Source organism: Adiantum capillus-veneris, chromosome 15 (assembly GCF_014529385.1).
Source record: "Adiantum capillus-veneris isolate H3 chromosome 15, ASM1452938v2, whole genome shotgun sequence".
Lineage (NCBI taxonomy): Eukaryota > Viridiplantae > Streptophyta > Polypodiopsida > Polypodiales > Pteridaceae > Adiantum > Adiantum capillus-veneris.
Window position 1 is genome coordinate 39,586,758 of NC_140945.1, and position 15,260 is coordinate 39,602,017.

Here is a 15,260-nt window from a genome sequence, read left to right on the forward strand (position 1 = left end):
CATCACTTTGTGACACATCATGCTCGTGAGAAATCGCATCTTGATCATCATGCAAATCATCATGCTTGTCATTCAAATCATCATGCGTGTCATTCAAATCATCATGCAAATCCTGTGTGTCATGCTTTGGAGAAGAAGAGACTGAGAGAGTCTCCTTTTCCCGAATCTCTTCAATCTTCGCCTACACATTAAAAATGACAGAGGAAGAATGAACAACGTTCTTGCGATCCAATTCTGTTTTTCTTTCTGCGTACTTGCGATCAAATTCTTTGGCCTCCAAGCGTAATTGCTCGCGCTCACGCTCCATGGCTGCCATTCTTGCTTCGTGCCACGTTGTCATCATGTCCATCATCGTCTTGCACCAAGCTTCCATAGGATCTGGTGCAATCCTTTGCGTAGATGGGGAAGGGGGAGGGTCGGAAAAACCTCCTGGTGGGGAAAATTCTTCTTCGCCTCTCTCATCTTCATCGCCTCCAAGCGAAGTATCCATTCCGCTTCGAGTGATGACCATCCACTGAAGTTGTGGGTTCTTGTGGCCTCGGGTTCTGAAGTTCACGAGGAACTTGGGTTCTTGGGTTCTTGCAGGTCTTGAGTCTTGAGGTTCTTGCGGTTGTCACGTGACACATCCCAACCCTATGTGTCCGTGGACAAGCTACACCATAGCAGGGTTTCCGTCAAGTCCAGTCAAAGTGATTAGAAGTGATCTGGCACTTTTGTGAGTCTATTCGTAGACCGTGCATGCCCAATCACTTAGCATAGATGCATATCCTCCGGTTGCACACAGCATGATCATCGGAATTCCCATCAGAATCCATTAGCATCAGTTAGGGGAATTTTCCAGTGCATTTAGCCTATTTTCCTATTTATTGGTTATTTTCACTTATTATTTTTAAGTGACTTTCCAACAAAAGTAGGTAGGGCAATTTTGCTAAGTTAATATATAAGCAAACCCAAGTTAGCACTTTCTGGCAGAAGAGGCAACAGGAGCTTCCCGCTCAACAGGCAACTTCTCAGCAGTAGACCCTCGCCATCCACTCCTTCCCTTTGGCGTTTCCTCCCGGCAAGCCATCGCCTACAAGTCCTCTTGCCTCGCGTTTTCCAACCTCAGCAAATACATCCCAGCCAGCGTTTTTCAGCCTTGACAAAAATGCCAGCATTACTTGCAGATTCAGCGTTTTTTTAGCCTTGTCAAAAACGCCAGCTCAACAATAGCGAAAACGCAGAATTCAACAGTTGGATTCTCGCAGTTTCAGCCTATGACACAGTAGCAAATCAGCCCCTAGACGGTTGCAGATGTTCCCCAACTTTAGCCCAAGAAAACGCAGCCAAAACAGTCATTTTCAGCCACCAAAACAGTCCCGAAATTCAGCGAATAGAAGAACTCAGATTTCAGCCATCAAGTCGCCGTCGTCATCACCGTCGTCGTCATCGGCATAGTCCCATTGCATTCGCATTGTACACCTTTGTGCAATCAAAGTAGACTACTCTCGCCGACGAGAGTGGGGCCTTCGGAGGAGGGTTTTACAACCTCTCGGGTGTCGTATCTCTTCTCTCTCCTTCTCTCAGTCTCATTCACTTGCACGCACAATATCCACTCACTTTGTTCGTGATCATAGCACTCTCCATAAGACGGAAAGCTCTCTCTTTCCCTAAGAACTAAAAGGAACCTTGAGCAATAAAGATCACTAATCTTGAGAAAATACAACATTCATTCCGCTGCACCTAACAGTGGTTCTTGAGGGTCTTGGTTCTTGGGTTCTTAAGGGTCTTGAGGTTCTTCTTTCGCTTGCAACCTGTGTTAGAGAAGGATCTTCTCTTCACCCGAGTTCTGCTCTTTTCTGCGGGCGCACCCCTTAGCGGCCTTACGCTCACAACAAGGTTGCTTTTTTCCACCTCACGTCGATTGGCTGGCTGCTAAGTGCACGGTCCGCTCTCAATGAGTGAAAAGAGGCATAAGGGGAGGCTGGACAAGCCCTTCTTTCTTGGGTTTCCTGTCACTCTACAAAAACACGATTAGCAATCGACACGCCCAAGAGGACTTGGGTTACATGCGACCGCTTCAACAAGCAAAGAAAAAATTATGTGGTTCTTGTGGTTCTTTCCTTGAGTGATACAAAACACTGCCAAAGCTCTGATACCAATGTAAGGTGCAGCAGAAGTGAATGTTGAACTTTGCTCAAGATGAGTGCTCCGAACTGTGCTCAAGGGTTCCTTTTACTTACAAAAGGGAGAGCCTTCCGTTCCTTTAGTGAGAGAGTGCAATGGACACAAACAAAGTGAATAGACATTGTGCGTGAAGGTGCTGAGACTGAGAGATAGAGAGAGAAGAGAATACGACACCGAAAAGTTGTCAAACCCTCCTCCAAGGGCCCACTCTCGATGGCGAGAGCGGTCTACTTATGATTGCACAAATCTCTACAATGCTTGGACTTGCCGACGTTGTCGGCGACGACGAGGACGACGACGAGACGGCTGAAATCTGAGAATGCTAAGGGCTGAAATCTGCAAATCTTTATCTGCTGAATTCTGACTCTATGTCGATGACGATGTCGATGGCGACGATGCGACGACGACGCGCTGAAAAAACAGTTACTGAAATCTGCGTTTTCCGGGCTGAATCTGTAAACCTTGCGGAATCTGACCGTGCGGCGAGGAACTGCTGTGGGAAGGTGAGATCTGTGAGGTTCGGGGGTTCTACTGTGGAGTCTGACTGCTGAAAACTGGATACGCTGATGCTTGTGGGGATTCCGTCGCAAAGATCTGTAAAAACGCTAAACTGTCTTGCAAAAACGCTAGGGCTGAAAATGGTCTTGCTATGGAGAATCTGCTAACCCTGGGGAGTCTGCTGCTTCTTGCTGTCACCAAGCTGTTGTCAAAGCAAAACGCTAGCCCATCTGCGGTCTGAGGTTTTGTCCAAAACTCTAGCCCATCTGCCAGGGAGCAAAAACGCTAGGGCCTCTTGGGGGTTCTGCTGAGAAGTTGCCTGTTGAGCGAGTGCTCTTGTTGCCTCTCTGCCAGAAAGTGCTAGCGCTAGGTTTCTACTTATACAAACTTAGCAAGATTGCCCTACCTACTTTCCAACAAAAGTCGCTTAAAAATAATAAGTGAAAAATGTCAAAAATAGGAAAAATAGGTCTATGCACTGTAAAAATGCTATTGATGGTTTCTGACTGGAATCTGATGGTCATGCTGTGTGCAACTAGAGGATATGCATCTAATCTAATGCATCTAATCTAAGTGTCTGGACATGCAAAGTACTAGCGCTAGGTTTCTACTTATACAAACGTAGCAAAATTGCCCTACCTACTTTCCAACAAAAGTCACTTAAAAATAATAAGTGAAAAATGTCAACAATAGGGAAAATAGATCTATGCACTGTAAAAATGCTACTGATGGTTTCTGACTGGAATATGATGGTCATGTTGTGTGTAACCAGAGGATATGCATCTAATCTAAGTGTCTGGACATGCACGTTCTGCGAACAGACTCACAAAAGTGCCAGATCAACTCCTATTCTAGACTGACTTCACTGACTGAACCCTGGTCATCTTGTCCACGGACACATAGGGTTGAATGTGTCACGTGACAACTCAGTAGTCTGAATCTGGAGCCAGTCAAGGACTATGTGTTGGGTCCACTCTGTGATATCCCTACCACACAACGGAAAGGAGAAACCCACCGTTGTGTCCAGGGCCTCAGTGCCTCTAGCTGCAAGAAACAGGACGTGGACTCGAAAGCTGGCCTCCTCCAAATCGGGAGGAGTCACTCAGAAACCGAGTGAAGCTGTAATCGAAGAAGTCCCAACGTCTGCGAATGTCGAAGCTGGTCAGACCTCCACGGACCGCTGCAAAGGGAGAAGTGTGCACCAAAAAAGGCGGTGGGGCTGTCCCTCTCGAGCCACACGGCTCGTAGCGAAAGCACTACTAAGAGAACGCCTCGCGGCAGAAGTGTGTCCAGTACCCTGCGTCTGAGGAGGAGTGGCGGAAGGATAAGGAGACAAGGCTGTGGGCCCCATCAGGGAGAGAGGAGGGGCGAGAGGCGAAGGTGGAGGTTGGGCGGGGGGGGGGGGGCGGGGCGGGGCGGGGGAGGAGGCGAGGGAGGCGGAGCGGCAATGTCTGAGGGAGGAGGAGGCGGTGGTGGAGGAACTAAAGTGGACGGGGCCTCCTTAGGCAGGTTCTGTTGAAGGGGGTCAAAACGGTTCCCAGTCAGAACCCAGTGCTGCTGAGCTACAGAAGGTCGGCCACCAAGGGGAGCAGTGGGACGAGGCGTCCCCCGTCGACGGCGGCCAGGCACCTGCTGCCAACCATCAGCTGGCTTATCACTAGTCTCTGTCGATGTACCAGCCTGTGCGTCCTGTGTATCTAGCTACTTGGCATGCTCAGCCTTGGGAGGCTCCGCATGCGTTGTGGGTCGAGGTCTCCTACGAGGACAGGCCTTTGCCATACGGCCCATCTACTTGCAAATGAAACACTGGTTCGGGAGACCCGAATACTCCACTCTGTCTGATCCATCCCCAACTCACCCTAGGCAGCAGTACCACCTTGGGGAGGGAGTGCGTGTCACGAACGAGAACCCGCACAGTAGGTAAACCTGCGGCCTTGGCCATAACTGAAGTTGCCGTGCGTGGAGACTCCAGAACTGTCCCGAACATGGAACCAATCCTGGGTAGGAGGGGTAGGTACTCTCGCCTCAGGCCTGGGAAACAGACCGAAATCAGCAAGTTTGCCTCCTCCTCGAGCACATCTGTAGTAGGGTCCAAACCGTGATGCCAACATCGGAAGTAAGCTCGGGCTGCTCTAATGCCGAGTGGGCTCATCGAACTAACCTTGATCATCATATCTGCAGACTCGAACTCGACCTAGTACTCGACCCGGTAGTACCCTCTCTCGAGGATCTGGACATCGGTGATCTTGCCCACATCCGAGAGAAGACGGGCCTGTAGTAAATCCCGAAGCTCGCCCCAACTGGGCCGAGTGCCACTGATCTTACAGATAACCGAAGTGGCTTGCAAGCGCTCCATTTCGGCCATCAAGCTCACTTGCTCTTCTGGCGAGAGAGCAAGTCGAAGGGTCGGCTCCACGGTGTCGGGCGAGGGGGCTTCAGTGGAGTCCCTCTGAGATGGAGAAGAAGCCGCCATTCTGTGTGTTGTTGAGTCGAGGAAGTCGAAAGTGACGCGAAGCTCCCAGAAGGTTGCAGGGATAGATTCATGCGATCTAAGGATAGAGGTTGGAGGGGGAGGGGGTGAATGTATGCAGGAACGCAAGGGGCGGGCGGGCAGGCTGAGGCGCAAAGGACAGATGAAGGCGGGAAAGCTAGGGGGGGCCGGGCAAGCTGAGGGATCAGGTTGGCGCTGGGCTAGTTGCGCGCTGGTAGGCAGCACAGAGTGCAGGGCAGGGCAGCGCGAGAGCGGTTTTTTTTTGGGGGGGGAGGGGGGGGCTGCAAGAACGTGCGCAGGGGAAGGGGCAAAGGCAGCGGCAGCGAGCTTTTCCGTAGAGAGAACATACATTAGGGGATCGAAGTATGTTACTCGTGAATGCTTGGATGTTTGAAGTTTAAATAAGAGAACATGAAGCGTTTTTCTTTTTTAAATCATGGACTCATAAAAAGGCTTAGGGTGCTCACTTGAGGGAAATAGAGGAAGTGAGTTAACGTTGAAATAGCCAGCCATAAGGGAGGCGCTCTATTTAGCCCTCTCTGACCATGCATGTTTAAGACCATCCTTAAAGCCCAACAATTGCGCTACCTGAGCAGTCCCACACAACCTAGCTTGGCGCACCTCAAAAAAAAAAATATTATTACTTTTTGTGGCAAAATGAATTTGTATTTTGTGTACCAAAGACCTCTAGGGACGCTCAATAGAGCCTATCTATCCACATGAAGTACAAACTATAAGAGTGCATTGTAGGTGCTACCTAAACATTGTGAAGTGGATAGCCCTTGAGGTGCAATTGAGGACCCTAGATGCGAAAAACTCTTCCATGCGGGATCACATCAACAAGATGCAAGAGCTTCAACAAGAGATACTTCATATGGGAAAGCTTATCCCTTCAGAGGACATGGCCATCCAGCTCTTGGCCCAATTACCTCCTCAGTACACCAACTATTCTTCACTGATTACGAGTGGCTGGCTGAATACTATTTCTTAGGACAAGATTGTTCCAATGGTGTTGAACCAAGAAGAGCGGTTCAATACGAGGAAGAAGTCGGGCTCCAAAGCCTTGACCGGTTCTTCCAACAACAACAAGAAGCAGAAGGGTAAGAAGAAAAGCAACAACAACAAAGAAAAGAAGAGTGATGTTGAAAGGGAAGCCTTGAAGGCGGAACGACATTGCAATAGTTGTGGTGAAAAAGGCCATTATTGACGGAAGTGTCCAAAGCGAGTTGGAGATGCTTCGACTTCTTCGGCGGCAGTGGTGCAGTCACTAGCCTTTGTTCATTTAGAGATTCTACCCTCAGAGGACTCTCCAAGGACACCGCAAGTTGCATCGACTCTTGCGGTTCGAGATGATCGTGATTGAATTCTGGATAGTGGTGCCTCATGGCACATAACACCTTCGAAGGATCTATTGCCCAACATGCTGTGACACTCTGGTAACATCTTCATTGGCGACAGATCTGAAATTCCTATTCACAGCGAGGGATCTATGGAGTTGATTCCCGACGGCAAAGGGGGTATGCATACCTCCAAGGTACTTTATGATCCGAAGCTGGGATTTCACTTTATGTCTGTGCACGAGGTGTGCAAGATCCGCATGGAGGTGATTTTTACAAACGATGCGATATCCATTCGGGATCGTGAATTGGGCAAGGAGGTCAAGCGGGACTTAGTGGAGAACGGACTCTACAGGCTCCATGCTCTTTCTTCAACAACACGGATACCTACAAGTGATCTTCCGCATTACAGATTGGTCATTTGAACAATGATGCTCTTTGACTTGCTTTTCGTGAGCAGGTGCTTACATGCTCACCAGATGTTGGGAGTAAGCATGGGAAATGCATTACTTGCATTCGTGGGAAGCAAAATCGAGAATCTATTCAAAGGCTTGCTACACGCTGGGCCACTGCTGTTTTGGAGTTGGTTCACAACGACCTTTGTGGACCTATGTAGACTCCTTCCCTCGGCAAGGCTCTCTATTTCATCATGTTGGTGGACGATTTCAGCCGCTTTACTTGGCTATATTTTCTACAGGACAAGTATGAGGCATTTGGCCTCTTCAAGAACTGGTGTTCTCTGGTGGAGAAAGAAAGCAATAAAGTGTTGAAGACTATTCAATCGGAAAAAGGTGATGAGTTTACCTCCAAAGCATTCATTCAGTTTTGTGCACACAATGGCATCAAGCGAGAGCTTGCAAATACCGGATGCCCTTCGTTGTGGAGCGTAAGAATAGGACAGTGTTAGAAATGGCACGGACCATGCTTGAGCATCGAGACTTGCCAAAGTCTTTATGTGTAGAGGCACTTGCGACGGCAGTTCATACCATAAACCGATCTCCGACCTCTTCAATTCTGAGCAGGGTTCGAAGCTTATTTTGGTAAGAAACGTGACGTCTCCCATTTTCGGATCTTTGGGAGTAGATGCATATGTCCATGTACCGAAGGAGCAGAGGGGGAAGTTTGACCCCAAGTCCATGAGAATGGTTTTTATTGGCTAGTACTTTCTTTCCGAGGGATATCGACTTTGTGATCCAAAAAAGAAGGATGATGTACTCAAGCCATGATATTGTCTTCAACAAGTTTTTACCTTCAGAGGGGGCTTCCGCTCCCAAGTCTTCCACGACGACCCCTGATTTGCCAATACTTGGAGACCCAGATTATGTGTTGCGTCTTGATGAACCCTCTTCTCCAACCCTTGTCCCTCAGGCTTCAAAGGAGAATGCACCCATTTCAGATGATGCAAATGACAGTGGTTCTCATCATAGTGCAGAGTTAGAGCCAGATATACCAGTAGCTCCTCCCCTCGGGAGGAAGCCACACAAGTTACCGAAGTGGCTATTAGAGACCTTGCGAGATGCAGCGACTTCAGATTTTCCACCCGACCGGAATGAAGCCGGTACAAACACGACGATCTCAATGACTTCGATTTGTTGAGGTAGACGGAACTTTACTACAGGTAAACTGTGCTTTGATGTCGACAGTGATCGAGGACAAAGATCCTTTGACAGTTGAGGAGGCGTTTTAACAACCAAAGTGGAAGTTGGCCATGCAGAAAGAAGTTGATTCCATCAAGAAAAACAACACTTTAGAGTTGGTTCCGCAGCTTGCCAAGCAAAAAGGTGATCGGTGTCAAATGGGTCTATAAGACCAAGTACAAACCTGATGGTTCTTTGAATAAGCACAAGGCACGACTCGTTGTCAATGGCTTCTCTCAGAGACAGCGTGTGGACTATGATGAGATGTTTGCACCGACTATGAGGATGGCGACCATTTGGATACTTTTTGCCTATCACAAACTGCTTACGTGGCAGGACCATTAATAAAGAAAACCCCTAATAAGTTGTTCCAACTTATGGGGTAAGTGACGAGGGGCCATAAGGACACAAGAAGCATACAAAAATGCATACTAACTTCTGATGTGGCTAGCTGTACGAACGCCCGCGATATACGCTGCTGACGTGGCAGGTGTACGGAATTCCACGAATTGCGCTGACTGCTTTGGGCGGCAACTTTTGCCAGCAGATGCTTTTTGGACTAAAGCTTTTCATGTCAACTGCTTTTCCAAGACCATGGGCCTTTAAATAAGTCCCTTGTGTCTCTCTCTAGCTCATTCAAAGCTGCCGAGCCAGTGAGTAGAGGAGAGCCTAGGTGTCACAAACGGGAGCTCTGTCTATTTCTCTCTATTTACTTTGGCTTTAGTATTAAGTGATAAATTCTATTTATCCGAGTACATTTTATATTGTTATGCGCTCTTGCTTGTGATACCAAGGCACCTCTACTTGCAGATTATTTTAATACAAAAAGAAATACTGAAAGGGGCGCCAATCTTTGGGGCCAATCTCTCTTGGCACGGAACTACGTCGGGCCGTGTCATCTCGAATTGAACTATGATTTTAAAGTTTTGAAGTGTTTAAAGTGAATCTATCTCTCGTGTCGCGACAGATTTTAGACTTGGGGTGTCCAAGTTTGTTACAATGGTATCATAGCACGGCCGATTTCTCTTCTACTGGGAAATTCAATCCTTCTTCTCGCAACACCTATGGATTTCGAAAAGAAGCAGACGACTCCATCTACCGGAGGCAATACGGGAAATTCAAGCGGATTAGCTGAGAATGAGTACGGGCCACCTCGAACCTTGCACTATGAACTCGTGGAAATGCAACACCAACAACAGGTTGACGAGTGCACAAAGCAGATGCTTCAGTTTGCCAAGGATCCTCAGTGTGCAAAATTTTTGACCCGCCACCTAATGGATGAAGTGCATACTCATTGGCAAAAAGCGATTGAGACACCAAGCAAACCAGCAATCAAGAAAACTCCTACTCCAAGGATGTTCACTGAAGAAGAACTCCATGATGTTGTCAAGACCCGAATCAATCAGCTTCTAGACACGAAGAAGCCATCAAAGAAGCAATTGAATAAGCGCAACAAGGGGACTGACTCCCCTAGTTACGTGGGCGTCAATCTTCTTTTGCAACTAAAATAGAAGAAGCGTGTGTGTTTTGAAGGACTACCCAGTTCTTCTTCCGACAATTCTTCTAGCTCGTCCTCTTCCGCCTCGAGCAGATTCCGACCAATTTTTGACAGTTCTACGGAGGAGTCATCCTCTGATAGTTCGGACTCCGACAATCACATGTTTTATGCAAAAAAGAAACACTTTTACAGAGCCAACCACTATGATTTCCTCGAAGACAAGAATATAAAGACAAAGGAATATAAAGAGGGTGGACAGTCGGTAAAATTTGAATCCTTTTCCGGATTCCGAGATGCTCCGAAGGTTTTGGCTTTCATTCAACCATTTGATATAGCCTTCTCCGGAGGACACTACTCAGAGCACTCCAAGATCAGGAGGACACCATCGTTTTTGAAGGGAAATGCACGAACGTGGTGGTCCACTCTTCTTCTGAAAAAAGAAGCCCCGACCAAGTGGTTGAAGTTCAAACGGCTCTTTATTTCTTCTTGGTTGACCCAGGAGTACAAATGCGATCTGAGAACCGCTTGGAACCATCTTCGGACGACCAAGGGTGACACTTTGGACGCATATTGTGAAAGGTTTTGGGATTCTTTTCTACCGACCTCTTCGTTTAAGAAGGTCACTTTCAAAGAACAAATTGAGCGGTTTTGCAGCGGACTCCCTAAAGAGATCCGAGATTATTGCCTTGAGCAAAAGTCTGAGTCCATACAACAACTGATAGGAATGCTAAGCGACAGAACTTGACAAACAATAATAGAACGCAGAAGAACTCCCAGAAAAAGAAGGATGCACGACCCCGATTGACTACAAAACAGAGAGCCGACTATCTCAAAGAGGGGAAGTGTTTTGGTTGCGGGGAACAAGGGCACATCTCCGCAAAGTGCCCCAAAAAGACACAACGAGGACAAACTGAAGAAAGGCCTGAGAGTTCTAGAGCAACGGAAGAACGTGGCAATAAAGGCAAGATAAAACTCGAATTGAACTGTGATTTTAAAGTTTTGAAGTGTTTAAAGTGAATCTATCTCTCGTGTCGCGACAGATTTTAGACTTGGGGTGTCCAAGTTTGTTACATTGCCCTTGCTACCTTTTTCAAGTGGCCAATTTTTCAGATGGATGTTGTTTTGGCTTTTCTCAATGGTGACTTAGAGGAGGAGGTGTATGTGGAGCAACCTCCACGGTTCGAGGATCCACATTTCACAGACATGGTTTGTAGGTTGCTAAAGGCTCTCTATGGCTTGAAGCACGCCCCTCGAGCGTGGTACCAGAAGATAGACTCTTTCTTCATCTTTCGATGATCTTTTTCAGACCTAGATTTATACATTATCCTCTATATGGACGATCTTGTGATTACAGGTAGCCATGTTGAGCACATCCGCAGTACTATGGAGACCTTGGCTAAGGAGTTTGCTTTGTACACTCGTTAACCTGCTGTCGACGTTGCATCTCTTGAGATTCATACTGTGTAGGCTGAGATGGCATGTACTCATCTTCTGTTAATTCGTTCAAATCTTCCTCCTCTCAACTCGGCAGTTGCAAAAGAAGTCGACTAATTCTTTTCGGAAACCATAAGCGTCGCAAGAAAAGGGATCAAATTTCCCGCTAGAAGAGAAATCGGTCGTGCTCTGATACCACTGCAACAAACTTGGACACCCCAAGTCAAGATTCTACCGTGACAACAGAGATTCGCTTCAAAATAATTCAAAGATCAAAAGAGAGTCGACACGGCCCGACGTAGTTCCTAGCCAAGAGATACTGGCCCCAAAGACTGGCGTCCCTTTCGCTATTTCTTTTATATTAATCTTTGAGCAAAGTACAACCGACCCGCGGGTGCTCGCTCTCAGACTCTGTGTCCAGATGCTCTGACGGGTGAGCCCCTTGGGTCCACTTATAAAGAGTTACAAGGGATGCTAAAAGCAGAGCCCCAAAAGCATTCAAATCAAAAGAAAACTATCTCAAAAATTGCCAGCACCAAAAGCGGAATTCCGTACAACTACTGTCAGCATAAAAGCAGGAAATCCGTACAGCCACATCAGCAATCAGCGCGTATCCCCGGGATTCCATTCAGCTGCCACCTAAGCAAGCCAACGCACATTGCGGGAATCTGTATTGACAACCACGTCACACATTTGTGTTGTGTGTGTGTGTTCGGGCACTGCCATGTCATCAGTTTGTGACAACCATCATGTACTCTGACAATAAGAGTTGTATAGCCATTGCGAGGAATGCAATGTTCCATGCCCGGATCAAGCACATAGAGATACAATACCATTTTATTCGTGAAGACCAAGGATGGCTCTATTCGACTAGAGTACATTCCGACGTCAAACAACCCTGTTGATATCTTCACCAAACCTCTTCGACAGGCGCATTATCCTCTCATGTCAGCTCCCTTGGACTTGTTTCCCGTCCAAGAGCTAAGAGAGCGTTAAGAGTTCAGATTCCTGTCCGGTGGTGGCTCAAGTATCTCCCAAGAGAAGATTAGGGATTAAGGACTGTTTTGTGGCTGTGCCCGACCAAACCTGAGGTAGACGTACCTTTTCTCGCCGATGCACTCCATGGTGTTGCCAGTAGACTGGCATGAGTCGGGATCCCCGTTCATAGGGTTTCCCGGGGTTAGAGTCTCGAGTCTTCTGCAGTTGTGCTACTAAATATGTGTGTCAAGTCACTTATAGCAAGTTTACATATTTATTAGCATTTTTAGCTAGTTCCCAATTGCCCTATATAGGCACCCCCACCTCCCTCCTTTTTACTTTTGGCATGTTGTTCAGTGCAAAGTTCCAGGGTTTGGGCACACTCTCTCTCTCTAGCCTCTCCATCTGCTAGCGTTTTCTGTGTGTGCAACCTCTCTCTAGCATTTTTCATCACCAACGATCTCTCACTTTCTGGCGTTTTCCCTCTACGATCCCTCTTGCTAGAACTCACTCCCCTTGCCGTGTGGACACCCTACACAGTGTGTCATTGCTTGGAGGTTGTTCCCGTGCCCGTACAATGGGCGGTTTGCGCTAGGAGCTTGAGTACGAAGAGATCTATCACGATAGATCCGAGATCCATTGGCTGCCCGGTCCCGAGAGGAGGTTTGCTCGTGGTTGTAGACGAGATCATCACCCAATTCCTTTTCCACTGCACCTTTGACCCCCTCCACCCCCCGGTCATTGTTATATCATTTGCTGTTTGATAGCCAATGTTTTAGGATCATTGAACAATCTCTCTCTAGCAATCCTCTTCTCTTCTCTCTAGCATTCTCTCTCTTGCGTTTTCCAGATTGAAACGTTTTCTCTCCCTAGCAATCTTATCTTTCCCTCTCAGCCTATGTCTTCTGCAATGTTCTCTTGCAGGAGCAGATCTATGAGGCTTCCCTAGGCCATATACGGAGGGCTGCCTACGTCCCAAGGCTCATGCAGAGAAAGCTATCTTGTCACTCTTGCCCAATGTTGCATGGTGCTTGCCTAACCATGATGAATGTCAAATCTACAGGAGGTTGTGTTCTGTGTTTTAAGAAAGCAGAAAAACTTGTTCACCGTCTGCTTGCTGGCTCAAGCTTTGATGCTAAAGACTGTGATGCAAATTCTACAAATCTTCATGCATTGAACGGGGCTGACCTGCAAGCGGCGCAGTTTTCGATGCTCATTTTTGGAGAGATGGCGAGCCTTGGATTTTGGCAGATGATGGTCCTGGTGAGTTGAAAACAACAAATAGCATGATTCAGCATCTGTGATGATTGAGAAACAGAATTAAACAGTCTCCACTTGCTCTTCTAAAGTGACCCTATAGTGTTTTACTGTGGACCAATATGTAGGCTACAGTTCATCTTCATGCATACCAAATATGTGTACAATAAAGCAGCAAAAAACATTGGTGTTACCTTGTTTGCTTTACGCTTCTTCTTAATTTCAGCAGGCAGAATGAGGGCATTGCAATTGTCATCATTATCCATGCTGGCTTTCCTGAGAGCGCTTCCAAAATGCTCACGCCACTGCTTGTTTAGCAGCTCCCACTGAGTTTTGAGTCTGATGAGCTTGCGACCCAATGGTTTTCTATTTTCGACGCCTGCTGCCACCCACCCGACTCAAGCGATGTTCAACTCTCACTCTCTCTCTCTCTCTCTCTCTCTCTCTCTCTCTCTCGCGGGATAGCTTCCTACGACGTTAAAATTCTCTTCTTCTTCTTCTGCCGCAGGAGTGTTTTATCGTGGGTTAACTTACCCTGAACGATAGAATAAAATTATGAAAGCTTATGCCTGCATGATCATTTTTCTGAGAAATGCATTTTTAAAGCAAAATCTACAAAGATGCTAAGGCAAGGGGTAACAAAAAGAACGGTAGAAGAAAGTGGAAAAAGGGGGGGCAGGGGGGGGGGGGATGCGCCCCCACACATGCTACGTGCACAGGGATGAAAAACGAGCAAGCACATCAAGCAGTCGGTCGAAGGAGAAGAGTTTTTCTCTCTATAGGGCCATGGATGCATCAAATAGCAACCTAATTTCATTGGGATGATTAGCAAAAACGACTTCCTTCGAAAAGGGAGTGTCGAAAGTTCAAATTCCATAGCTACCTAGGAATTTTGCTTGTCCACACGCTAGTGTGAGAAGGTAGAGGGGAGGAATCTGAAGAAAAGATTCTCGTCAATAATATCACCCCAGGCTAACATTAAACACTAAAGACTAAATCCTTGTGGAAAGAAAAGAGAATTTTATATATATATATATATTTAATGAGACCTTAATGTGTGGAGAAGAGAGTCGCATTTGAGAGTTCTCGATATGTTTGGGAGAGAAATGTTGTAGAGAGTGTCCAATCTAAACTTTTGAGGAAAGCCAACTCGCATGTGATGAAAAGCTCACTATCATGATGATAATTCCCTCAACATTGCAAGAGGCATGTTGTGTGTACACAAAGGGACTCTTCCCCATTACTCCAATGACATGACTCGTACCCAAGGGAATGGGATTTGAGCCAAGTTTGCGACATGGATAAGCTCTCAAATCCCAAAGGATTCATCAGAAATGAAAAGAAGATGTCATTTATGTGCACCAAAAGCCCCTTATTTACATGTGTATATTGGACCACGCTTTGTGCAATGTACCTTCCCTCCCTTGCACGACCCCCGTCTCTTACACGCATGACCTTGCCCAGTTTGGACATCTGTGAAGTCAAAGTTCAAAAGGTTTGTTGACTTTGCCCATTTTGTAATTAGAGCATCTGCTACAAATCTTTGGAACATTTTTTGCAAGCATCTACAAAGCAATGAGAGATAGTTTCCGTACTATCAATTAATGGCATTACATAAGGCATTGTTTTATATTGATGTTGCATAATGCTCTTTGACATCACCATCATTTGCATGCATAACATTCCTTCCAAGCACCAAGAAATCTATTCTTGGTGTTCTTTCCCAAACCTAGACTAATACACAAATCAAGGTAGAAAACATGCATAGTACATGGAAAGATGCTAACGTGGTGCTTCAACTCAAAACTTTAGGGATTTCCATGATTTGCATGTGTAGCATTCCTTTGAAGCGCCCAATAGACACATTGTGAATCAGTGTATCCCAAGTATCACAAATTCTATGGGAAAAGAATGCAAAGAAGATAGCTTCCTTAAGACAATTTCATATCATGCAATCAAAGTAA

At 46.6% G+C, this 15,260-nt stretch overlaps 1 protein-coding gene across 2 annotated transcripts in view; it reads right to left on the reverse strand.

Annotated features, from left to right (window-relative positions):
* Positions 1–13,810, reverse strand: part of FAS4 (RNA helicase family protein) — a 185,634-nt gene extending 171,824 nt beyond the window's left edge. For both annotated transcript variants that reach the window (XM_086530283.1, XM_086530282.1), the window contains exons 1-2: positions 13,491–13,810; positions 13,228–13,299 (exon numbers count right to left, since the gene is read on the reverse strand). In XM_086530283.1, coding sequence (XP_086386409.1) covers positions 13,228–13,299; positions 13,491–13,562 — 144 coding nt within the window. In that variant the 5' untranslated portion in view covers positions 13,563–13,810. The remainder of the gene's footprint in view (positions 1–13,227; positions 13,300–13,490) is intronic.
* Between the last annotated feature and the right edge of the window lie 1,450 nt (positions 13,811–15,260).